Below are 27,669 nucleotides of genomic sequence, written 5' to 3' on the forward strand. Positions count from 1 at the left end.
GACCATTGGGTTTAATTATTTCGGCTCTCTCATAGGATCTATACAATTCACTTGAGATGTCTGCAGTTCCCCTTTTGAGCAGGAGCCTGATCTGTTCCTCTGTATTTTTTTCACTTGACATGTTTGCTTCAAGGCTTATTATCCTGTCACCAGCCTTCTGTAAATGGTATTTTGCCCCCACCCCAGGGAAGGCTAACCTGTATGAATACCATGGAAAAGATAGTATTGGAACAAAGTATGACCTCAATGAGTCACTTTGTGCTTAAGAACAGACCTTGAAAGCATGTATCAAATTAAATGTCTGGGTTACAACAATAAGAATGATATGGTTTTCCTTTTCATTGAGGCAATAGGATATCTCCTACATTTCTAGTAAAACTGTGTTCTCCTAGCAGATGTGATTGAAGAGTGTGGGCTTCCTTTGTATTTTTTCATTTTGAAAAAAAAAAGGATATTATTTTTAGTTGTCTGTCTATTGATTTGTTCACTAGATGTATAACCTACTCCAGTGATGGTGAACCTTTCAGAGGCCAAGTGCCCAAACTAAATGGTGTTTCTGCACGAGTGTCACCTAAAGCTGGGGGAAGGGGGGGGGGAAGGACTTCCGGGGGATGAGATATCCAATTTCTGGGGGCAGGACGTTTGCCTTCCAGGGGGGACTTCTGGGGGGGGACCCGAGGCACACTCTTTCAGCCTCAGGCTAGCAATAGTAAACCCCCCTTGGCAAGAAAACTCCATGATAGTTTCACCTTAGGGTTGCCATAAGTCAGAAATGACTTGAAGGCACCACACACACAAGTCATGCTTTCTCAGCCTCAGAGGATGGCAATGGAAATCCCCCTCTGATAAAGCTTGCCACATGATAGTTTCACATTAGGGTCACCAGGAACCAGCGCTCAGAAGGGAGTGAGGGTGCTCTGGGCCCATAAGTTGGAAACAACATGGAGGCACACAACAATAACAACAACCATAATAAAGCACAGAAGGCATAGCACAATAACAAGAACAAAGAGAACCAGCACCTTGAGCATGTGACTCTGGAGACCAGGTCTCGAATGCCAGCTCAGCCATGAAACCCACTGGAAGACCTTGGGCAAGTCATGCTCTCTCAGCCTCAGAGAAAGGCAGTGGCAAACCTCCTCTGAAGAAATCTTGCCAAGAAAACCCCATGGATGGCGTCATTACACCTCACAAAACTACAGTTCCCAGAATCTCATAGCATACCAAGTTGTGGGCCTTCTGGACAGAAGAGACAGGACTTCCACCCAGGAGGGGCAGGGTTTCAACCTGGAAGGACTGAACACCACCCCTCCTTGTTGCAGCTTGGTTTTCTGTGAGAGAACTATGCCATGGCAAGGGGTTGAACTGGCCGCGCACACCTCCTTATCCTTCCTTGCCGTGGCCAGGACAGGGAGCCAGGCCAAGTGCATGCGCCACACCCCTACTTGCTGTGGCCTCTGCATGCCTTCAAAGACAGCTTCGCTTGCCATAGAGGGCATGTGTACCACAGATTCGCCACCACATAACTGCTCTTTCTACAAAAGTGGTGTTAATCTTATGAAAAATGAATGTATAAAAATAATATTTGAAAAATACAACTGCTACAATATGCTACATTTATTTCTACATTCCCTAAGAGAAGACAGTCTAGGGTTGCTTCCAGAAGATGTTTTGGCTAAGTGGAAAGTAGTTCCAGGACCAGTAGACAAAACTGCTTTATATACAGTTGACATGCCTATGTTACATGTTACCTATATAACTCGTATAACATGAGTTTCATGTAACCCTGCCTTTTTCATAAACAAATATTCATGGATTATAAATAGTATAGATGAACATATGTTTTCAGAGAAGGAATTTTAATGTAATGTCTATTCTACTAATAGAAAGGATCTCAATTTTGTAGTTTCCCTTTTTGTAACTCCTCTGTATGACCAACTTTTCCAAATGCTCCCAAACCTCAGAAACAGATTTGGGTGTAGTATCAGTACAGGTTTCAAGAGGAAGGGGAGATTTGTGAAAATTGCCCCTATTGTCTTCCATTAGTAGAGGCCTATGTTACCTCAAAAGCCCTTCTATAAATGGAAGAGGACAGTATTAGTGAAGCCCTATATCTTTTTGAACAGGTCTGTATCATGTTTAACCAATGACATTAAAGAAAGGTCCTTAGTCATATATGGACAGCAAGACCTTCAGTAAAGCCTCTGTTGGCTGATTTGGAGTTTTAAAAATAGGAAATCATCATACATAATGGATGAAAAATATAGATTTACTTGACTCCTATCTTCAGCGTGAATCACCTTTTGCTGGAGGCATTGCTAGGTGCAGCACCTATCAGAGATTAGGCAGCCCTCAAATCTACATTCTGATCATGGGTCTAAACTATTCTCTATACCATCAAGCCTGACGAAAAGACTCGGAGAGTGTCTTATACACTTGAGCACATATTTTTATGGTATTTTTTGTTAATAATAATAATAATAATGGCATTATCCCACTAGATTTTCCACTTCCCTATTTCTTATGACCCAGCATGCCTGTATTTTGTTTTGAATTGTTTTTGTATACTATTTTGTCTTTTGAGATTTTTGATATGAAACTTAAAGTCAGGACAGTACTTTTCAATCACAAAAGCAGACATGTTTTTCTGTGGATAATTTTACATAGCTGCTTAACCTGAGCAGCACAGAGTTGACCCAAGAACTGAATATGATAATGTGCTATAATTGGCTATCTACAAAAAGCTATTGGTCAGTTTTGAGCTGGTTGTGTTAAAAGCTCAGGAGATCTAGCCTACGCAAGTGTTATATTATGGAATATCAAAATCAGCAGGCAAATTTCTCATTGACTTGCATTCATTGTTTCACCAAATGCATCTATTTCTGGCTAATTTCATTAAATTTAATTGGAAACTGTTGTTGGCAAGAGGTTTCTCTGCACTTTATTCTATGCAGGATGACATTTTAAAAAATTATTTGACGATTTGAAGAAAAGCTACTTTGCTTCTTTTAAAGAGAACTGGAGCCAGGAAGTTCTAGAGTGGTTTAATTCTCTGTTTAAAATATTGAACACTGGGTCAATATCTACTAGGTTTTGTGCCAAGAATTGTTCTTGTTGTTCTGCCTTCTTCCATTTTGGGACTCAAGATGGCTTACAACAGATAAAAAAAGTTTAACATTCACAAAATAAAAATGTAAAAAAGTGATTAAACTATCAAAAAATTAAAACCAGAAAAAACTATTAAGGAAAACAAACACAACACAACAATGACAACAACAAGAAAACCTCATACATTTATGCAAGGCAAGCATTTTATCAGCCCTCAAAGTCATGTTGAAACATCAAAGTCTTCACCTGCATGTCTGTGGGATGAGAGCAGGGAGGATGTCAGTCTAGCTTCTCTGGGAAGGAGTTTCAGAGGCTGGGGACGGCCACTGAGAAGGCCCTCCAAATGTGGGAGAAGGGCAGAGAAAGGGCCTCCCCAGCAGATCTCAAAACAAGGACAGATTTGTAAGGGAGAACAGAATCCTTCAAATAATCCGGACCATGTAGGGCTTCATAAGTCAAAAACAGCACTTTGAATTGTGCCCAGAAATGGAACAACAGCCAGTGAAGATGCTGCAATGAGGGAGATTAGTCAATGCCATTGTTTATAAGAGTAGTTATTGTTGATAAACTGATAACTTGTTTGATAAAAGTGTTTGAAATAATGGAATAATTGTTTGAATTGTTGGAATAATTCCAGGTTGGAATAATTATTAAGTCAAGATTTTGCCTCATCATATGCTTAAATATTTATATTGTGATATATATAGTGAGCCCACACCATACGCGGGCTTCACTTCTGCAGCTTTCAGCATATGCTGAAGCTGTGGGGAAATTTAATGAATGGAGCACGCGCCCATGATGCATGGCACTGCACATTGCTGCATGCACGTGCTCACACACCCCATTATTTTCAATGGTGTGCGAGCATACATGGTTTTCCCCTTACATGGGTGTGTGTGTGTCCTGAATGGATCCCCGCATAAGCGAAGGGAGCACTGTGTATACATTTATGGATATCTTGGTTTGCTTTCTTTTAGCATTTTACCATCTCCACTTTTCTTGTTCACAGAGAAAGCAAATTTGACGAAGCATCCTCCTGTTGCTATTCTCCCGCTTGGAACTGGGAATGACTTAGCCAGGTGTCTGAGATGGGGAGGAGGTAAATACACATTATCTCACAAGACAAAATTTATTTTGCAGGTTAATTATTTATTTTGCAGTTGGTACATCTTAGATGTAATCTTTTAAGCACTGCATATCTGTTACGTATGTGAAATAAAATGTGTTTTTGACATCACTTTTAAGATAATGGCATTTGGCAAAGTTCATAGGATACTAGGATACTGGGCCTTACTGTTTAGCACCTACACAGCATACTCATGCCAACCAATTAACTTTTTCCTGTTTATTAGAGAGACCATGTATTGTCAAGCATGCCTTGCATTATTTTATGTAACTGTGATTGGAAGATACACATAAATGTTTCCTTGCTAATTGGGGCAAAAACCAGCTGACTTTACACTTACTTTGTTCACCCAACATCCAACTTGTCTTTCACTGTAATATAAAGCCAAACTGGTAGAGGGATGTGCTAGAGGGATTGATTACTCCTAACATTTTAATTCTGTGTTCATCCAATCTACTGCATAGATTCTGTGTACATCCACACTGCATATGTAATCTGGTTTGACACCACTTTAACTGCCACAGTTCCAGGCTATGGAATTCTGGGAATGATAGTTTGTTGCAGCACCAGAGCTGTGGCAGTTAGGGTGGTGTCAAACTGGATTATTTCTGCAGTGCAGATCAAGCCAAAGTCTCTGTACCGAAAATTATATGAAGGTTGTATTTAGGAGTAATGGGGTCTGTTGGTACACATATTCATTTTTCTGGCTATATTGTCTCCACAGGTCTAAAATCTTTAATTTCTATGAATTTAATGAAGAATTTTATAATCATGGATATCCAAATAACAATTCTTTTTGCCCTTTTAAAGTGAGATTACTTCATTCTTCTTAAAAAAAAACCCATTTATTTGTCTTTACTGTTGGCTTTTCAAAAACAAACATAATATTAAGTTTAATATTTGAATGGGGAGAAGTTAATGTTTAGGAATGTTACCAACTTTTAGGTCACACAGTGTTAATAATCTTGGATGTCTTTATAGTTCTTTCCTTCTTCTCTTATCCTGCACTAGATTTCAGACAATCAGTTTTATGGTACTATCTACCAGGATCCATGGTGGCAAAGAATAAAGAATAAATAAAAAGCAGAAGAAGATTCATATAATATCAAGCCTCCTGTCCCCTTCCTCCTTTCTGGAAAACATGAGGACCAGCTTGGTTTTTTAGATCCAGCACCTGATTTTGGGGGGATTAAAAGGAGAGGAAATACACCATGAAAAAATCTAGCCAAGGAAACAGGTGGCCTTGTTATTATGTACGTTTCATTTTTGAAGTTAAGCAGATGTGGATCTGATCAGAACTTGCAGGAGAAACCAAGAAATTTGTATAAATTGCTCTGAGGTTTCTGAATGATAAACAGAATAACAGGCAGTCTTAAAAAATTAGGTATTATCTTATGGACCTCTTTGTATGGTCTTTGCTATACACTTATATATGCTTGAGGTGTTCAGCTTGCTCATGTGCCCATCCGAAAAATAGAATAACATGATGAGCACCAGAAATGAAGGCTTATTTTTGATGGGCCCACAGTTATGAAGCTCCTTTCTAGTTCATTTATTTATATTCACCCAGGAACTCTGAACATTTATCTTTATTCTCTTTAATGTCACCATTGTAGCATCGTAACTAAATATAAACAAGCTCTTTACTTTTGAGCCCTTCCCTCCTTTCTCAATCTCTGTGGTGCAAGACTTCTAAAATAAATTGAACTAATAGTTATGTCTCTTTGACACTTTTCTGGAGCTTTTGCTGATCAAGAGCATGGTTTTTATGGTCTCTAATCTTTCATATATATATATATATATATATATATATATATATATATATGTGCGCTCTAGTCTGTCTTCAGTGTTCAAAACTCTGATTTTTGCCTCTGCAATACCTTAGAGCCACAGTCTTGGAAGCTAAGCAGGATCAGCCATGGTTAGTACTTAAATGAGGGATTGCCAATGAATACCAGGTGCTGTAGGATATATTGCAAAGGATGAAAGTGATAAAACCACCTCTAAGTATTCCTTGCCTAAGAAAACCCCTTAGAATTTGTGAGTTTGCCATAAGTTGACAGGTGACTTTGAAGGGGCACACACACTATTCTAAAACCCCATAGTGCAGATCTTGATATTTAAATAATCACTGGAATACTAAAAGGATTGTTGTCTTCCTGATTTTCTGATCATTACTGATCATGGATATAGCTAGTCTGGGCAGATAAAAGTCTCTGTTCTCCATATTCTTTGGAGCTTGTTCTTCATTATTCCTCTTGCTTTTACTCTTCCTAATAGCTTTCTCCCAGATTCTGTTCTTTAAAACAAATAAAATTCTTGAAAAACTGTGGAATTTTTTTTAAAAAAATCTAGATATGTCAAACATATTGGCTGAGTCAGGAAGCTTTATCATGAATTATTAATAGATTGGTGCACTAGTACACTAACACTGTTGTTAAAAATCACAAAATTCTGTGTTCTTGGTTTTGTTTGTTTGTTTTTCTTAGTGAACTGGAGTTTATCTTGGTCCTATCATTTCCTTCTGCTAAAGGTTTGATCATATTTCAGCTACATCTCTCACATTTTGCTTCACATGTTGCTAACATAAAGGCCATTTCTTTGAGGATTTTCCTTTAGAAATGTAAGTTCTGAAGATTTGGTTCCAGTTGAGAAAAAGCTAATTATTTTAAGTCCCAATGAAACCATTGGGGCACCATTAAGTTTTCTTATCATTCCAGTCATCCTTAAATATGATTGGTTTTCTGTGGATTAGGGTCTTTGTCTGTCAGTGTAGCCAATTCATCCCCTTTTCTTTTTGATGTTGATGTAATACACTGAAGTAACAGTATATTGAGAATTGCAGGATCCATAGGCATACCTGAATGTCCATTCTTATATTCTTTTCTCTGTAGACTTTGAGTGTTTGTCCTTCTTGGGCAGGTTGCAGTTCAAAATGAAGCAACTTAACGGTTTCAAGGACATAGATATGACTTGAAAAAGACATCCTACCATCCTCTTCTAAAATATCTCACCTCTTTATATAAACATTCTGTTTAGAAAAAGAATGTTTAACTTCTCTGCAAGCTTCAAAAATCTTTTTTTTAGACCTAAGTTTATTTTATGAACATGCACACTTACAACTCTGTTTTTTACCTTTCTTGTTTTTTACTCACAGACATCACTGCAACTCAAGCAATCAATATTTCACCTTTTCCACTGGATGACAAATATCCATGTGCAGTACAGTGCCTCTCTTTATATTATGACTTTATTGTCATAATGTTTCATGAATGTTGCCATGTTTTAAGGCCTTGTACTGCTATATTATTATGCCATATGAGTTTTTCCACATGAATGTGCCAACAACAAGATGACAACAAACACTGAAACATTTCATAAGGTGCCTGAGTGGCACACTCCTTTTCTCTGGAGCATCTTTCTGCTTTGTCTGATTGTCTGGAATGTTATGCAGAATGGAAGAAAGTGAGGAAACCTACTAATGGAAGATTACTAATAGTAATTCGTTTTATCAGAGTGTTTCTTCTCTGGCCCTGTTATTGGAATCCTGTTACTTCTTATCTTATGAAATGTCCACTTTGAACTAGTACTTAATCGCTTTACAAGCCAACTGTCAAAACCAGAAGAATAAGCCCTCATATTCTCTTCCTTTCACTATTCTTTGCCTCCTTTGCCATGGTAGCTGATGCCACAACACTGATTTTTTTCTTTCTGAAACTCTTTCATAGGATTGGAGAACAGAAGGGATGCCAACAAATTTATTTGCTGGTGAGTAATTTCCTTCTCAATGGTGCCACTATCTGGCATAGATTGTGACTGATTAAACAATTTTAATTATTGATAAGTTCAGCTCCCATTGCTACTTTTTTGATATAATTCAGTAGTTTACAGTAGGAAGATGAGATCACAGTCCCATTGGATGAATAGAATTGGAAACCCCTTCCCTCACCAGCAGTAATCAGACATCACAAGAGAGGATCAGTGACAAAGTACTGTTTCATCACCCCATGGAAAAAAGTGTCAGTGTTGCAAATTTGATCACAAGTTCCAAAATAAGACATTACAGATGTTGTATAATATTAAGGATGGTTATGTGAGTAGGACATCTATGTGTGACTCCCTATAAAATGAGATATCAGTGTAAAGTGTTTCAGCACCTAAGTGTTCAAGATTTTCTCAGTATTACTGAAAAAGCCATTGATAAAATGCAAATTAAACTCATTTCAGATAACATTCAGCTCCAACTATCTTTCAAAACAAATAAAATGCATTTAATAAAATGGCATAGGCCCATGGAGGGTGGGATTGAGGGCCATACTGCACCCATTCTGGGCAATACTGTTGGGACATGAGATAGTTCTTCTGGGGAATGTGAAAGTAGGATACATTCAACTACATATTTTTTTTTTTAAAAATAATTTTTATTAGAATTATGTACAAATTAAAAAGAGTATAATGTTGCTTACATCATATTGTATCAGTTTCCTTTACTCTATACCCCTCAATCCCCCCCCCCCATTTCTAATCTTATAGTTCTGTTACCCATATTAGCTACATTACATACATTCCTCAATAGGGCTAAATTATCATCCCCTTTGTCTCTCAATTACTACCACCTCTCTAGCTTATCTACATATTAACTTGGGGGCCTATAATTTGTATTCTTTTTTTTCAAAGAGTGGATCTCCTTGCCATATCAATTAGATTGTAAGCCTGAGGGCAGGGAACCGTCTAATTAAAGTAATAATTGTAAGCCGCTCTAAGAGCCTTTAGGGCTGAAGAGCGGAGTATAAATACCATAAATAAATAAATCAATAAATAATATCAGAAACTACTTCTAAAAGTCTTGTTAGTTTATGACTGGTTTGCCATGTAGAACAGGGGATGGAGCAGCAACTCTTGTTTAGAAGTTCAGAGGCATTAAAAAATTGTACATCATTCCAGTCACAGAGTTGTATTTTTGTGATTTTTAGAGCCTGGTATTGATGTTAGTGTCTTTTTCTCTCTTGGTTCTCTTTGAAATGGGAGTAATAGAAGACCATGTCTTACCAAGATTGTTTCATAGATAAACAAAAGACAGTACCACATGTGTCTGATTCTTATTATGGAAAAGCTGATGGCCTATATTATCAAACATGCACAGAAAAGCAGACATAGGGGCTGTACAGACTGGCATTTTGTGCCGGCCTGTACACATGGTAAGAGCTGAGCGTCCGCACGCTCAAAGCCCTTACCGTGCCACCTGGCTGCCATTAAGGTGTGTGCCCATTCACACGGCATGCGCCATGATGATGCACGCCGGGTGTAGCACCGAAATGGCACTGCGTGGAAGGGGCGTCATAATGGCACACTGGTGTACCTATGGCACCCCTTCTGGAATGCAAAAAAAAGCCCTTTTTGGGGGCTTCTTTTTGTTCCTTCCAGAGGGCCACAGCATTATTGCCGCGGCCTCCATCTGGGGCAAACAAGGGTGGTGTTGAGGCACCCATATGTACAGCCCCATTGTTTCTTTGTACAATTTTTGTGCTCTTTTGATATTGAATTGCTATATTTTGCATAATTTGAGAGTTTCTAAACATTGATGGTATTGGTGAGCAAACTGTGTTTTGTGGACAACTAGGCAACATAGATTTGTCGAAGGCTGTGTTGTATACACTTGAGCTCCCTGTGGTCGTTATGCACATCCTCCCAAAAAACCTCCTAAAACAAACAAACAAAACACCCTGATCCTCAAAAAAATTTCACTCCAAAATGGCCAAATCTGCTCTGAGTTTTGGGGGTTGCAGCTGGCTATTTTAACTTATTTGGTGGAGTTTTTGCCCCCTTCATCTTTCTTTAGGTTTATACAAGTCTTTTTTCACTCACCTTTTTTTCTGAGGGAGAAAGCCCTTAAAAAGTTGAGTAGAAGTATGAAAATGCTTTGGAATATGACAAAATGACCAGTTGCCCACACACATATCCCAAAGCTGGAAGGAGCTCTAGGCCATTATATAGCCAAAATCTTTTTTTATCTCTCCAGAATTGAGGGAGGGGAATTTGCAAGCAACGTGGTCTGGTGATTTGACCATGAGATTATGACTCTGGAGACCCAGACTCGATTTTCTGCTCATCTATTGAAACTTGCTGGTTGACCTTGGTTGAGTCATACATTCTCAGCCCCAGAAAACCATGTGATAAGTTTATCCTAGGGTCACCATAAGTTGTAAACAACTTGAAACAAAGCAGCAGCAGCAACAACAACATTTGCAGAGTAGGGTAGTACCCCAGGCTCCTATGGGGATCAGTGTGGTCGCCTGATCTCTCACATCTTCCATTCGGTCATTTACAGGTTATATGTTTGTTTGTTTAAAATAATCATGATTGCTTGGCTATTGAAACTGTTCAGTGCTGAAATTTGCTTAGAGCTGTCAGTATGGACTGAAAAATAAATATATTGGTTGGGAGGAATCTCCCCCAAAACAGTTCTTCAGTTTAGATTAGGGGTGACATCAGACTTGAGTGGGCCCTTGACACAATGCCACAAATGGATCCCCAGCATCAACTGGGCCCCTCTCTATCATCACTCCTTAGCATTGCTATTTATCTTTCCTTCTGCTTACTTGCTCATACTAATTGATGATGCTGAAGCCTCACCATCTTCTGGAATGCTGATGTATATAGAAGAAGCTATAATGGGATGAGGAGACAAGGGACCACTTGGCTTTATTTACACACAGCACATAATACAGTAGTTTGTGCTTTGCTTCCTAACAGTTACAGTTTGCAACTACTAGGTAATATCATGGGTCAAAAAGGGAGGCTGGCAACTATGTTGCTGCCATAACCATCATTCAGTCACCCAAGTAGCAGTAGATGTTGGCAATATTAACAAGGGAGGTGGAAGCAGGGGTACAGGAAATGCATCAGACAGGATCCTGGCAGTTATCTAAACATACCAGTTAGTGATTATTTATTTATTTTGTGTGCCACCTTTCTCCCAGAAGGGGCCTAAGGTGGCTCACATACAAAATGTGTGTGTTTAGTGCTATATGATGTGATTGTTGTCTAAAAACATGCATGATGAAGTACAATATTGGCAAAATCTGTCATAACTGATAATTTCAATTTTTTGGGCAGGATATGAAGGTGAAAGTCTTCTGAAAATCTTAAAAGATATTGAAAACAGCTCAGAAATATTGCTGGACAGGTGGAAATTTGAAGTCATACCTAATGATAAAGATGAAAAAGGAGATCCAGTGCCTTACAGCATCATCAATAATTACTTTTCTATTGGAGTGGTAAGATTTGTGCTTATTCTTATGTGGTTACTTGAGGTGGGGCACCACACTTTCCCAAATAACTGTTCAGAGTTGGTGCTCAGAGCAAGGGATGACTGAACATAGCTTATTTTATATACAATTTTTCTAGTACAAGGAATACATAGAGGAAATCATTTGCATAACTCTACTTACCTCATCAAAATAGAATTATTTTCTCAAGCTCTTCCACCTGTTCATGCATGGGCAATATAATCACACTGTTCCTAATGGTTTATATGAAGAGCTGTAGCACTAAATTAGTGGTGCCTATACAAATATAAATGATGAATCATTCATTAACACCTCTTAACTGTCATGTTGGTAAATATTCAGACTTTTAGAGGCACACTGCTGAAAAATGTTTTTTAAATTATACTCTTTTTTAATGGACGGAATTAGGCTTGCTAACATATGTTTCTTGATAAAGAAAATCAATTTACCTATTGCCTACCAACATCCATTACTGATCTTCCAGATGACATAGAAATAAAATAGGTAGTGGTGGCATTGGGTAAGGGTCATAATTCTATGGCATAATTGTGTTTGCCTTGAAACAGGTTCCGGGATTCTTCCCCAGGATTGAAGAGGTGGGAAACAGGCAGTAAAACAGTACAGCCCAGGGTTGGGCTACTCTTGTAAGCCCAGAGACACACTTGCTCTTTTCTGGGCCTTACTCATCCTTTAAATAAAAACAAACTGGAAAGCAGCTTGCAGTTTTCAAAATGCCATCCCTCCACCCATGATTTGAGGGACTAGAATAGCATTAAAGCAAGTAATTTCATCCCCTTGGAGAAGTCAGGGCAATTTGGGGTCACATTTTCCATGGATTTGGAAGATATTTTGGTGAAGACCTTAGGGATTGACAAGAGGATTTGGTGGGATGTCTATGGCCCTATGGCTCCCCAAATCCAACCACTTCCTTGGTAAAAAGCTGTCTTCTATGTTCTTCACATAATGAAGGATGGGATTGAAGAAGAAAGACATCACATCTTTTATTAGATCAAGGCTTAATGGAAATATAAAAATTAAAATCGTTTAGGACAAAAAAATAATCAGAAGTTGGGATGATAGCAGTTCTGTAGTATTTATCAATGTAAATTAATATAAGAAATGTATTGTTGGTATGTTGCTGGCCTATCCTGTACAGAACTCATCTTGTAAAATGACTGAATATTAAAATAGTGCTCTGACACTTGTACTAAATAAATAAATACTGGCTTCTATGTCCAGGAATAATTGAAGGGAGGTTAAGTCCTGTAAAAACTTACATGTTTTAGACTCAGCATACCTTAGAAGCTATCTCTTCTCATGTATTATGCTATGATATCCCTGAATTCACTGCTAGTTTTAATGATATCAACAGTGTATGAGGTTAAGATTTTAAGGGAACACTAGTTATGGAACCTCCTCCCTTTGTATATTGCCCAGTGTTGTCGTAAGGGATCAGCAATGCTATCTAAGCCAGTGGTGATGGTGAATATCAATTCCCTTTTTGTACCTTTTTGTTATAAATTTAAATAAATACAGAAAATAGAGAAAGAAAAAAAAAAGCAGAGACGTATAATAACCAAAATAAAAAGTATATCCTTATCAATGAAATAAAAAGAATCACTGTTGAAAAATCTTTTAAAAATTCAGTTTCAGTTAGGTTCTGATATTGTGTTATTTGCATTTATTATTCCAGTATGGCAGGATTTAGGAATGTATTGCCCTTTACAAATTTTTAGACTCCAATTTCTATTAGGTCCATCAGTGTGGCCAGTAGTGAAGGGTGAAGGAAACAGCAGTTTCCCCACCCACTGAAACTTCAATGAGCAATTATAATTATTATTCAGTAACACTATTGAAAAAGTTCAATATGTGCCATTCAAAGCTCTGGTATGTATAATGACAAGGAACAAAATATTCCCAACTTTACTTAGCCAATTGTAAAAAGAATAATTTACTGATAGGGTTACAACTAACCATAGGACTGACTCTAAATGTTCATGTGCCTTCACCACTTGTGTGTGAGATGTGTCCAATACATTGTCGCCACTTGTTCAAATGTTCAATTCATATGACTCCCCTCTTTTGGGGGAGGGCTGAGGGGGATGCAGTTCGCCATGGATAAGCATTGCAATCACTATATGAAGTCATTTCCAACTACTTGGAGGTGCTCGTATTCTACCACTATATATAAAGGTAAATCCATTCAAATTTTATATAAACCGGGATTAGATAATACTGAGATAGAAGAGCAAGTTAAATAAGTAAAATAAATCTAACAGTAGACGTGATACAGTGAGAAAAAAATCAGAATGTTCTTGAAATATTTTCTAGACTGAGACACATGTGTTAAATCTTTAACATTTCATATTAACATGGGTCCATCATATTGAGAGAGATTCTTGTTCATATTAGTACTACTGATGAATAGAAATCAGTATGTATTCCCTTCAACATTATTATCATATGGTAGCAAAGGTCCACGACAAAGACAAGTGTACTTTTATTATACCTAATATATTACCATCCAAATGCACTATCAAATAGAAATTTGCATGATCATGATTTAACATCCTTCAACTCTAGCCAGTCACTAAGAGCCTCTTATTCTGCCAATAGGAAAAAAAAATATGACTGCTTAGTTCTCATAATCGTAAATTTTGGAGTTGTTATGAATCTTGCTCCCCTTCTTAATCCTCTAAATTTTTATTCTAGTATTTCTTCTCATATCTTTAATACACTCTTCTACAGCAAAAGAAGAATTTGAGCTATAGCAGCTCAAGATAATATTTTAGTTTTGTGACACATAAGGATTTTGACATCCACATTGGCTACCAGCAAATGCAGTGATGTCTTTGATATAAAAATGGCACAGCAGATGTGTAATTCATGTTAGCAAGCACATGTTAGTAAATCAAAGTGATAGCTAGTACAAATATGGAATACAAGGCAAGATCAAAACTTTGGATCCAGCAGCTAGTCTTTTATAATCACTGAAGATTAGCTTTTAAACTATGGTCCAAAACACACTGCAAAAATAATCCTGTTTGAGACCACATTAACTGTCCTGTCTCAGTGCCAGTGAATTCTGGGAACTGTAGTTTTGTGAAACATTTAGCCTTCTCTGTCAGAGAGCTGTGGTGCCACAATAAACTACAATTCCCAGGATTCCCTAGCACCGAGCCAGGACAATTAAAGTGGTCTCAAACTGGATTATTTCTGTTGTGTGTTTTGGACTTCTGTTTAGGTGTTTGTTAAAAATATTAGATCCCATTGTTCTGTCTAAAGACTGTCAAAGTTCATAATAATAATAATAATAATAATAATAATAATAATAATAATGATGATGATGAATTATTTATATCCCGCTCAATCACAAGGAATCAGGGCGGGTTGCAACAGTAAAAAATTACATAGTAAATAACAATAACAATCAAATAACAGAGCAAATCACACTAGCAATAAATAGCAAAAAAATACATAGCTGTTCACAACAACAATAAAAATAACAATAAAAATGCATAGCAAGTAACATGGCAAAACAAATACAATAGGAAATTGATCCCCATTCTCAGCCCCCACTGCTGGTCCTAAAAAACAATTAAGTTTATCACACAGGCCCTAGAATGGGCCTGTCGCATTACAAAAACGGGGTGTGACAGGAACCGGATGGGGCGAAGAATGTATCTTACCGCCGCTGGACGTTCCGATCACGTTCCACATCCGTCCCAGAGGGGGCGATTCTCTAGAACTGTTCAAAAGCATTTTCAAAAATTGCCCCCTCTGGGACGGATGTAGAACACAATTGGAACGTCCGGTGGCGGCTGTGGTGGAGTTCTCCTGTGCAGTAAGATGTGTTCTTTGCTCCATCCGGTTCCCGTCACATCTCCTTTTTGTAATGCGACGGGCCCGTTTTAGGGCCTGTGCAATAAATATTGATGGCAAAAGGCACAGGCAGCCTCCCAGTTTGGCTTGGAGCTGGATGGTGGTGTTGAGGGTGCAGCAGAAGAAGTTTCAGAGCCTTAGTCCTGCTCCCTGTCCAAGTCCCTCGCCTCAGCTGTTGCCTTGGTGGGAAAAGGCACAGGCAGCCTCCCAGTTTGGCTTGACTTTTTAAATAATATATCTAGTGTCATCATGGCATAACACTAAAAAAAGGCTGTCATAAAAGGTGATATTAGTAACTGAAGCATTAAAAAACCAATACAACAGCAGTGTAATAGTAATAAATGTGCTATATGGGGAGCAGATATATGTGACTTTTATCAGCTTCTGCTTATCAGGGCTTGCCTTCCATGCTTTTCTTACCTGTAACTGAGTTATTGTAATATGTTTATTGTTGGTCAGTCCAAAGCTCCACATGAGTAAAATGTGCTAACCACAATTTATCTGGCACTCATAGATCAAAATATATAACTCCATTTTCTGTCAGTTCAAATACTTCATGTAGGCATTTAGGCTCAAATCAAAGTACCAGTTTAACTTTTTAAAATACAGAACTAAACATCTTAAGATCAGGTTACTTTGCTCCCTTCAGAAGAATTAAACTTGAAGGGTTTGTCTCTAGTGTCTTTTCTATAGCATAGTACAGTGAACCCTTGTTATACGCTGGGGTTTTGTTTCAAGATCCCCCGTGTATAACCAAATCTGTGTATGCTCATGTCTCATTGAATATAATGACATAGCAAAATGGTGTCCCTTATAAAAAATGGAAAATCAAGGTTTGATATTTGAAATTTACACTTTTTTGGAACATTTTCAAACCGTGGATGCTTGAATCCGTGTATAAAAAATCAGTGTATAAGAAGGGCCGACTGTAATATTGTGATTCTGAAACAGGCTATCTAAATCGAATAGGTCAGAAAACTCTGAGGCTAGTCCGTTCTGCGTAGGATCGACCTGTAAATTTTTCAACATTTCATTAAAACAGAACTATGAAATGCAGCTTTAGTCACTCCACATTTTCACAGGAGGTTGGGGGAGTGCAAAGAGATCCACAGAGTACACAACCCAGTCCCAAACAAATTAGTAATTTTAGTTTCAGAAACATATAAAGATATAAAGCTTAGATAAATGTAACTGTCATCTATATTGTGATTAATTAACCCACCATATATACTGGACTATAATTTTATCTCATGTATAAGTTGAGGGCAGCTTTTGGGGCCAAAATTATGGATTTTGATATGAGCCGTGGATAAGTTGAGGGTCACACTTAAGGCCATGTAACAAAGGATTTAAAGGGTGAAGCAAAGGAAAACGATGCCAAAATACTTGCAAAATTGCAGGAGGCATAACTGTTTGTTGAAGGATGGATAGATGAAAGAGTAGAGGGGGGTTAGTGCTTCCAGGAGAGACTACACCCTTGCATTTCATCAGGGGATGGTTTCTGTTTTTATGCAAGTTAAAGTACAGTACTTACATTGACTTGTGGATAAATCGACTCTAGAATTTCTAGACTTGTACATGACTATATACAGTATATCTATACTACTCAATACATAATATTCATTATTTGCTGTATCATGTTTATACTTTACTATGTAATGATTAACAGTTTATCATAGCCCTGGTGGCACAGTGGTTAAAAGCCTGTACTGCAGCCACTCACTCACAACCCATAAGATTGTGAGTTCAATACCAACCAGGGCTTGACTCAGGCTTGCGTCCTTCTGAGGTCACTAAAGTGAGTATCCAGCTTATTGGGGGCAATTAGTATACAGTTGTAAACCATTTAGAGACTGCTTAGGTGGTCTGAAACAGTATATAAATGAACCTGCTATTAATATCTTGGCATAATTTTGATGTATCCTCATATTGATAACATTTTTGTACTATTAACTGAAAGTAAAATGAAGGGTAACATCTCCTAAGTGGATTTTTTTTTTTTTACTTTTTTGTTGAGATACAGAATAACAGTCAATTTATTTCCTGTATTTTTAACATTGATTGTATTTCATTTTTGTTCATAGGATCGGTTTGCCATCTAGTATAGCGTAATTAATAAATTGTTATGATTATACAATTTTTATGCCATATATTATGTGGCTAGTTTAAGGCCAAAACAAGTACTCATTGAAAATGGATGCACCTTTTTATTTTCTTTTGTGTTTATCATCTCAGGATTTTTCATATTCTCAGTTTATTGAGAATCACCTCTCCTCTTTGCTTATACCTTGATGCCATTTGCATGTGCTGGGAAGGTTGTCACTTCAAGTATCTAATTGAATATTCAAATGATTGCACTTAAAAGAGTATAGTTCTATGAATCAAATATAAAAAGGCAGTTATTATGGATATGCAATAAGAGTAATTGGAAATGATTTCTAAAGCACAGCTTTTGTAATGTCCATGGTGATGGTAATTACAAAGTGTTTCCAATTATTTTGCCTATATTTACAAAATAACATATTCTTTCCATTGGACTTAATAGCAATGATCATTTGCACAACAACACAATAGTGCAGATACAAAGCCTGAACTGAGATGTCTTGTTTCAGTTTATTCATATCTGAACTAATGAAATGGATATCTGAATATGTACTGATTCATCCAGAAAGGATCAATTTGTAGCTCAGTAAATTTATTTATTTATTTATTTCAGAGAATGTTGACAATTACAGGCCAAAGTTGTAAAGCAAATCCTCATTTGAGTTTATTATTTGTAATACAAAAAGATAATTTAAATGTGTTATAAGAAGAATACATAAATTGGCAGTATAACATCAAATTACAGATGAGAGGTCTCTGAAGTTTGGGACTTCTAGTTCCCAGAAGCCCCAGCAAGTATGGCCAATGGTAAAGGATTCTGGGAGCTGAAACTGATAATATTGAACCTCCCCTACTGATGGAAAAGACATCACTCAAGATTTAAAGACATCACTCAAGATGATTGTGGCCTTTTGTCTGGATTTTTTTTATTTTTCTTTTATTATCTATTTTTGAACATTGGATGCTAATGTTTAGAAAGAAAAAAACAAACTTACAAAGAGAATTGTCTAATGAGAAGAAATCGTTTTTGAAAGGCATCTGTGATAATTTCTGATGTTATTAGATTAATAAGTACAGGCTTAGTCAATGACATTTCTCATTTTAGGAGGGTTATTGACATTTTGATATGAGACAGAGAGACATCTAATGAGATCTCAATCAAAGGTAATATTTAGATAATGATACATGAATTCATAAATACTAGTCAAATAAAAATGCTGTAGTCCAATTTGGCCTTCACCTTATGGGAATCGGCACAGGCCGCAAGATTAACAAGATCATGATTGACTACTAATACCCTCTCACTTTAGTGCCTAATTATGTCTGGCTAATTGTATGAGATAATGTTTGAAGCTGAATTTAACAATGTAACTTAATCCATCATCCAGACAGATTCCCTGGGAAAAAGATACTTACCACACCAGGTATTAATAATTGCTGCCAGCATTAAATGCACAGTGTTCAATAGTGTGGTTATATTCAGTACACTTTAAGCCCTGGCTGAGTGATTTCAAAATCTCTGAAGACAAAATTCTAGCCTGAGGTTAGAGGAACAATAGACAGAGTGATAAAATTAAGACATTTTTTGCACTTCACTGATTTGCAGTCTGGGAGAGAAGGTAACAGATAGTAAGAAACTTGTGTGATTGGTTTCACAAACATGGTTGCAATAAAACCAAAGCTATGTGTGATCTTGCCCCAAGAAAGCAGCTCATGCGAATAGGAAAGAGAGAGAGTGAGAAAGTGAAAGTTCATTTGGAACCAGAGAATAAAGTTTTCTCTGGATTTTTGAGGTTTTTCATAGAATTTGGTGGACTTCTGTGCCACTTTCCTAAGAACACATTAAACAGGTACAATAATCACAGTGCTAGTCTTCTTCATTTGAGTCTGTGCTGTCTTGACTTGTTCAACAAGGGCTGGCCTACTATGCCATTAGCATTTTTAGAATGAACTGTTGATCCTTGAGGATACATTGGGCTGGACAGAATGCTGTGCTCCCATAAGTAGTGTTACATTTGACAAGTTATAAAGAAACATGAGGGATAGCTTTTGTAAACTAGTTGTGTATTTGATATGAAGCCTATTAGTTTGACCCTCAGATTTATATTTGCTTGTGTTTCTGTTCCTTTAAAAGGAAAAGAGGGAGTGTAGCAATGAATACAAAAAATAAATAAATAAACTATTTCTCACTTCTAAAGGAAGTGGTTTTTAAGCATTGCCACCTGGCTTCTTAGTGAAAGATAATAATAAGCATACTTTCTTGAAGAAAAATTAGTGATTTGGTACATGGCAAGAATAAGTAAATTTATACAAATCACACTTGATTATGTACTGAAGGGGGAGAAGGCTGCTTTTTAAAAATGAATTGGGGAAAAAATTAACATGACTGCCTTCTGCCTACCTTACTTATAAATAATGATTCCTAAGCTTCTGTGTAGCCGAAGATCACCCATCCCTGTTGAAGTGCATAGTCCTTGGTTGTTTATTTATTTGAATTATGTTAAGTGGTCACAAGTCTTTGGTAAGATATATTTTATTGTAGTGTTTTGGCACAGAGGTTCTTATTTCTCAAAGTGATCTTATTCGTATTGGGGGGAAAAACTTTTAATATTCCATAGCTTTCATGTTGCATTGAGCACATGGTCATTGCCATCTGTCCACAAGTCTTTAGAAACAAACTTTCAGATAACCTTGTAGATTAGGGGTGGAAATATTGCAGCCCCCGGATAGTATTAGACTGCAAATCCCAGCTTATCTAGCATAACCAGTGGTGACAAATTCAGGGCATTGCAGTCCAACAACAACTGGAAGGTAATTCCTATCCCTGATGTGTGTGTTTTTTTTTACTTATTCTGTGTGAGCCTCCATAGTTTGAAAGATCTGCTATCCATGTTGTCTCTCTTCCTGTAAACCAACTAGGTATTGTTTGTAATTAATTTAGTCGTATGGTTCTCTCTGCCCTGTAAAGACCTGCACTCTGCCAATGAAAAATATATGAACTGAGAATATTTGAACATAATATAATAAAATAAATAAAAATAAAAATTTTATTTATATACCGTCCTTCTATAAAACCAGGGTGGTGTACAACATTCGTAAAATACATAAAATTACCATATACATAAACAAAATACAGTAAAAACATTCCAGCCAGCTTGCCACTGCTGACGTAGAGGGGAGGGAGAAGTTAGTCGGGGCTTGCATCAGGGAATGCTTGATTAAATAAAAAGGTCTTCAGCCCCTTTTTGAACTGGGCCAGGGAGGTGGCCGAGCGGAGCTCAATGGGCAGGGAATTCCATAGGGTAGGGGCCAAGATGGAAAAAGTCCTCTTAGATGTAGAGGCTAGTCTGGCCCCTGGAACCCTCAATAGCTGCTGCCCAGATGTTCTGAGAGTGTGGGACGGATTGTATGGGGAGAGGCAGTCCTCGAGGTATCCTGGGCCCAAGCCATTTAGGGCTTTATAGGTAATAACCAACACCTTGTATTGTGCCCGGAAGCGAATAGGCAGCCAGTGCAGATCTTTAAGCACTGGTGTTATCTCCTCTCCTCCTTGCCTCTAGGGAGCCCAGGTGTTGCTGCGCTGCCGCTGCTGGAGCTTGGCGGTGGGGAGGAGGGGGTTTTATGCCCTTCCTCCCAGGGTCTAACTGGTGTTATATGACTGGCTCTGGGTATGCCAGTAACCAGTCTGGCTGCCATATTCTGCACTAATTGTAGCTTCCGGGTATGGTACAAGGGTTGCCCCATGTAGAGCGCGTTGCAGAAATCCAAACGAGAGGTTACCAGAGCATGTACTACCGTTTCAAGGTCCCTCCGGCCCAGGTAGGGACGCAGCTGGGGTATCAGCCGAAGCTGATAACAGGTGCTCCTGACCGTCGCATCCACCTGTGATGTAAGGTGGAGCGACGAATCAAGGAGCACCCCCAGACTGCGTACCGAGTCCTTCACAGGAAGCGTGATCCCGTCCAGGACAGGTGGAACCACCGCCATCCCCGGGCCAGGAGAACCTATCACGAGTACCTCCATTTTCTCTGGATTCAGACTGAGTCGGTTTTCCCTCATCCAGCCCATTACCGACTCCAGACAGGCCACGAGAGGAGAGATGCCATCCCCGGTCACTGCATCAGTCGGAGACATAGAAAAGACTATTTGGGTGTCATCAGCGTACTGATAACCCCCGCCCCATGTTTCCGGATGATCTCTCCCAGCGGTTTCATGTAAATGTTGAAAAGCATGGGAGACAAAATGGCTCCTTGAGGGACCCCAGATGTAAGGGCCCTCTTATCGGAGCACACGTCTCCCAGCTGCACCATCTGGAACCTCCCAGAGAGGTAGGATCGGAACCACTGGAGCGCAGTGCCCCCGATTCCCACGCCTGCTAGGCGCTCCAGAAGGATACCATGGTCTATGGTATCGAAAGCCGCTGAGATGTCCAAGAGCACCAACAGGGACACGCTTCCCCTGTCGATGCCCAGACGGAGATCATCGACCAAGGCCGTCTCAACCCCGTAGCCCGCCCGAAAGCCAGTTTGAAATGGGTCCAGATAATCCGTTTCATCCAAGATCGATTGAAGCTGGATTGCAACCGCCCTCTCGATCACCTTCCCCAAAAATGGCAGTAGCGAAACTGGCCGATAATTATTATGCATCAGGGGGTCGAGGGAGGGCTTTTTAAGCAGCGGTTTTACTATGGCCAATTTTAAGCTTGATGGAAATTGCCCGTCCCTCAAGGATGTATTGATCCGGTGTAACAGTGAAGTTACCACCGGTCCCCCCTGAGCCGCTAGCCATGAGGGACAGGGATCGAGAGAGCAGGTTGTCTTCCGAACGCTTCTAAGGATCTGAAGAGAATATATGAATGCTTAAGGTTGCTTACTCTATGTGGGGTGCTGAGATCTCGGAAAGACTTATAAAGTTTCCCAAAAACTGACCAGAAGCAGTGTCATTTCCAAGGGACCTTGTGACACAAGGAGGCATATAAGTTTATTTCTCCAATCACAAAGCCTCAAATGCCAGTGTTACACTGGTGTGTCCTAGGAAACACAGAAAGATCTTGTTTTTCAGAAAGACTCTTTAATTTCCCCAATGCTTGTAATTATATTTTACTGAACATGGTCATTTCTCCCCTAGTCATTTTAATGAGAGAGCCTTCTACATGGCTGCTCCCCCTTCAGGTATTCTCTTCCACAGGAGGGTAGGCTGGCCCTGTCTCAACAAGCAAATACATCTTTTGTTTAAGCAGTCTTTTAGTATGTAATCATTTTCAAGAAATAAAGTCAAAGGCTTTCATGGCCGGCATCCATAGTTTTTTGTGGGTTTTTCAGGCTATGTGGCCATGTTCTGGAAGAGTTTCTTCCTGATGTTTCGCCAGCATCTGGCTGGCATCTTCAGAAGATACCAGCCACAGAAGCTGGCGAAACGTCAGGAAGAAACTCTTCTAGAACATGGCCACATAGCCCGAAAAACCCACAAAAAACTATTTGCAAGAAGGCTTCTTATTTTTTTTTTGGGGGGGGGGGGGGTCCTTTACTTTTTGCTTTTTGTATGTTTTTGAATAATTTCATGCTGCTTTAACATGATGAGTTTAATTTTTAAAAAAAATATTGTTGGGTTTTTATATATTCCTTTTGTGAGCTGCCTTGGGTCTCGCTCCAGGAGAAAGGTGGTATATAAATGAAATAAATGAACAAATATAAAGATCTTGTAAACTATAAATTTGAAATGTGTGCTACAGTAATGGCTCCTCTCCCCACCCCACACCCCTGTGTTGGCACAGCAGAGTTTCATTCAAGATTTTTTAAAAAACAATAGCATAGAACTGGCAAAAAAGCAAAAACCCTGTCAGCTCACCATATGTTCCTATATAATTGTTCCTGAGTAATAGAACAGGGTCACTGTCAGATACATCATTGCAGTTGTTTTCCATTAGGATGTTAGCCTAATTCAATCAAATTTATGTATACACATAGTTCTTGCATAGTTGCTTGCATAAAGGTTTAACCCTGTGCCACAATAAAAGCTGCTATCCAGATAATCTTACCCATCTAATAGAATGTCTTTACAGTTAATCACAGCTTCCTTATAAAGCTAAGGCCTGCATTAACTGGTGCCAGGAATATCTATCTTGTCATTCTTCCTAACTTCCCCTTCCTTTAGCTCATGTGTTTTTGTTTCATTATTTATCTTTCTCACTTCATGTTTCACCAGTTTTTCTCACCTGAGTTCCCATATGAGATTCTACATAGAAAGGTATATTTAAATTAATTACCTACATGATCCATCTTGTTAAATAATAGTAACCTTGCACAGACTTTCAGAATGGTTTAAAGTAGTTAACATCTGTTAAGTTTAATTTTGACATGACTGACATATGTCTAGTCATGCAAATTAGGATAAATCCATGAAAATGAAGTAAAATAATCCAGAAAACAAGTGAACAAAGATTCCAAGAAATGGACATTGAGTGTCATTCCTTGCCATCTCTCAAACCAGTTTTCACTCACATTGCTTGGACCGTTATTCCTGCTTTCTTGCTCAGGATGAAAGTTCCACATATCATTGGACTATTTTGGAAATGCATGTACTGTATACTAAATGGAAAAGATAGTATTCAGCTGTTTTACAAATTGGCCTACCTGTCCAAAGAAGAAAACTGCATGCAGTCATTACAACTAGGAGTCATTTGCGTGCAATTATTTTCTTACCCCAAAAATATATGTATATCTCTGTTTTTTCATTCATTTATATCAATCATCTCCATAAGAGAAGAGGTGTGCATATAGACACTGTGGGCCTATGTCATCTTGATATGATTTATATTTACATTAAAACATTTTTAAATTGTAACAAAAATTACTTGATCCACATTGTGTATTTTGGTACTTACTTAGTAGCTTTTTGAGAATGGCTTTAGGTTGTACATGAACACTCCTGCTTCCCGAGAGCAAAAAGTCATCAAAACCTGTCAGATATACACTGTAACAAACATAAACTGTTGGACTTTGTCATCTGTAATTATTAGGCATAGCCATAGACAGTTATGTGGAACCTTGGTGATATGCTGTGGTACAACATGGACATCACTGGCGTGTCAGAATGCTGAAGTCACCAGGCTAATTGTAGTTTGCACAGTGATGGGTATACCCTTACATTTTCCTCTTCCCCCAAGTAGTCTGAGTGTTTTCTGATCACCTGTAGCCTGCTTAAAGCCTTGGATCAATTCCGAACAGCTTGGATAATAGCGTTAGTTTGTGAATTCTGATATCATTGGGACAAGGAATATGTTCCTGATTTGAACCCACACTCTGAAAGAGCTGCCCAAGTTTCTTAGCCTGTTTTTTTTTTTTTTTGGGGGGGGGTAGATTTCAGAACCCTGGATAGCTCCTTTAAAATTTAGATGAAAACAGAGTGGATTCACTTCCTTACTGATACTGAGGCCACCAGTTCCCATTGCTTTAGACCAGGGTGGGAAACCTATGGCCATCCAGGTTCTGATGAACTACCATTCCCATCATACCTCACCACCAGCCAACTGGAGGACATTTTAGCCAGGCTCATGAAGGCTTGATTGTAGCTTCTCCCCTTATGGTGATGCTACATGTAGAGTCACTTTAAGGGAAGGGGTTACAACCAAGCCCTCATTAACCTGGCTAAAACTTCTTTCAGCTTGGCTGGTGGTGAGGTATGATGGGAATGGTAGTTCATAGAACCTGGAGGACTGTAGGTTCCTCACCCCTGCTTTAGACACTGGTGTAACCCCATGGCAGTTCAACAAGAATTAGCAGTGCTGGCCAGGAGTGCTTCCTATCAAATCTTTTTAAAAATATTTTTCAGCTACCTAGTATCTGGGGGATCCTGGGAGGTACTTATAACTGAGCAACTGCCTTGATTGATAGCATATCTAGGAGTGCCTCCACCAACTTCCTAATTCCCCACATAAAGATTTAACTGCTGCTTTTATATGTAAGTTGTTGGAGATTAGCTCCTTCACTACATGGCACATAACTGGTGGGAACATATGGCTTTAATTAAGTAGCCTATTCTAGCTCCTTCTTAGGCAGCTATCCACATGGCAAACAATATTTGTTGAACACAAATCAAGTTTCACAGCTGCCTCTTCAAAGAAACTGATTGAATGACATAGGTTGCTTTTAAATACTCTTTTAGGGCTACTTTTTAGATCCTCAGGACATTAAGCCAATAGAAAAAGATGGACTGGACACATACATTAGATATCATATGATTCAGCCCCTAACATTTAAAAAATACATTTTAGTCTTCATGTTTTGTGCTCTAGGAAACCATTATGCAACAGTAAATGTTGGCAAGCAACACTGTGAAAACGAGATGATTTTTGAATACATTTATTGTGTATTTCATTTTCCATGTAAGACACCCAAATGTGGCTTTTACAAAAATTAAGAGTTTCTTGAAGCTCCTTTTTAGACATTTACTTTACTTTTTTTTTTTTAAGATGTAAAGAGTACAAACAATAAAAATGTTTGAACAATGCTGGCCAAAGCAGCAACTTTTATAAGTAGCATTTCTTTTTGTAGGCAACTGGACTTTGGAATGCCCTCCTAGCCTGGCACTACGTTAATAAATCTAACTTGAACAGTCAGAGGTTTTTATTCCTCTCAGTTTTGTCATATGGGTTTAAATGTTTTCCTAGAAACATAAAACAGTAGAGTTGTACGAGATCCCAAAGGCCAACTAGACCAATATCCTGGTAATGCAGAAAATCCACTTTTGCTGATGAGGAAGGGAAATGAAAGCCTGATTCCCCCCCCCCCCCCCCCTTTGAGGGTTTATGAAATGGAGTTTCTGGAACTCTTGAATAGGATGTGATCCACACTGAAACATTTTGTTACAGGTTCCATTTGTTCTAACTCCCAGTATTCATGCATCCATGATTGTAGTTGATTGTGAATGCATGAAATGATGTCTCTCTCTTGGAGGAGAAGATACACAAACTGTTGGGAGGTATGGGAAGCATGGCTGACCAACTGAAACTGTGAACAGATACAAACTACGGTAAAGTTTTTTCCCAGAGGACCTACTTTTTCCTTCCTATTTAGGAGTTTACAAAGATTATAGATAGCAGTCACAGCTACCTTATCTACTGTGGCAACCAGGGGTGGGAATGATGCAGCCTCCTCAGATGTGCAGCTACCAAAAACCCCAACCATTGGCTATTCCAGCTAACTTTGCTGGACATTGCAGTCCAAGCACATATGGAGGGTCACATGATTCCCACCCATATTTTAAAAAAACAATACTAAAGTTACATCAGAGCAGCTCTTTTGTCCAGATCACAAAAGCCTTTGATACAGTTTAGCAATTATTATTTTAAAAATTAATAGAAACATGGATGTGGAAGGTTAACCTACAGTACATGCCATTTCTGTTTGAACATCTGAGGTGAATTATACTTTCAGAAAAGACACATTCAAAGTCATGTCTGAACATAATAAAAAAATAATTTGTGTCTACCGATTAGAAATTATTAAAAATTTTGAGAGAATGTCTTAATTTGTAATGGGTGTGAAGAATTTAACTGTGGGCTCAACAATGATTTTCTGTCAAAACATGTATCCACTGAAGCTGTTGCTGTCTAAAGGTACTGTGGTTTCTTGTGTTCCTCTTTCTTATTATTTATTTATGTGTCTTATGTGTCTCATTTAGGAACATTATGCATCAGTCTTCAGCAGAGCTTTGAGGGCAGTTATCAAAAGCAGGGGAGAGGGGAATGCCTGCATAAAATATAGCCACAGCATGTTTAAAAAGTAAAACATGTTAAAATATATTTAAAACTATGGTAAAATAAAAACAGTGTTTGTTTAATTTTAAATATCTTTGCCTGATATTACTGTGGTTTCTACTCTGGTACCAGTATCAATCCCAGTTCAGTCATTACCACAGTGGTTTGTTTTCTCTTCCAGCAGAGCCAGTTCTCATGTCACTTAGATAACATCCAAAATTCTACGTTGATTGTGTCACCAGAAGTACTGGCTCCATTGGAAGAGTATTAGCCTGATAATGGAAATGAGATCTGATTCCAGCAATGTTTCTCATGTGGACCCAAGACAGAGTAGGGCCCTTGAATAAATGAAATTTGTATCAATGTCAGCCTCCCATCATTATAATTGTTATTGTTACTATTTT

The 27,669-nt window shown here is 38.3% G+C and overlaps 1 protein-coding gene across 4 annotated transcripts in view; it reads left to right on the forward strand.

Moving 5' to 3' along the window:
• The window catches only part of DGKB (diacylglycerol kinase beta), a 306,824-nt gene that overhangs the window by 128,292 nt on the left and 150,863 nt on the right, over positions 1-27,669 (forward strand). For all 4 annotated transcript variants that reach the window (XM_089533137.1, XM_089533138.1, XM_089533135.1 and 1 more), the window contains exons 19-20: positions 4,118-4,207; positions 11,351-11,511. In XM_089533137.1, coding sequence (XP_089389263.1) covers positions 4,118-4,207; positions 11,351-11,511 — 251 coding nt within the window. The remainder of the gene's footprint in view (positions 1-4,117; positions 4,208-11,350; positions 11,512-27,669) is intronic.

The sequence above is a fragment of the Sceloporus occidentalis genome, unplaced genomic scaffold, assembly GCF_023333645.1.
Source record: "Sceloporus occidentalis isolate IW3139 unplaced genomic scaffold, rSceOcc1.0.p SCAF_7, whole genome shotgun sequence".
Lineage (NCBI taxonomy): Eukaryota > Metazoa > Chordata > Lepidosauria > Squamata > Phrynosomatidae > Sceloporus > Sceloporus occidentalis.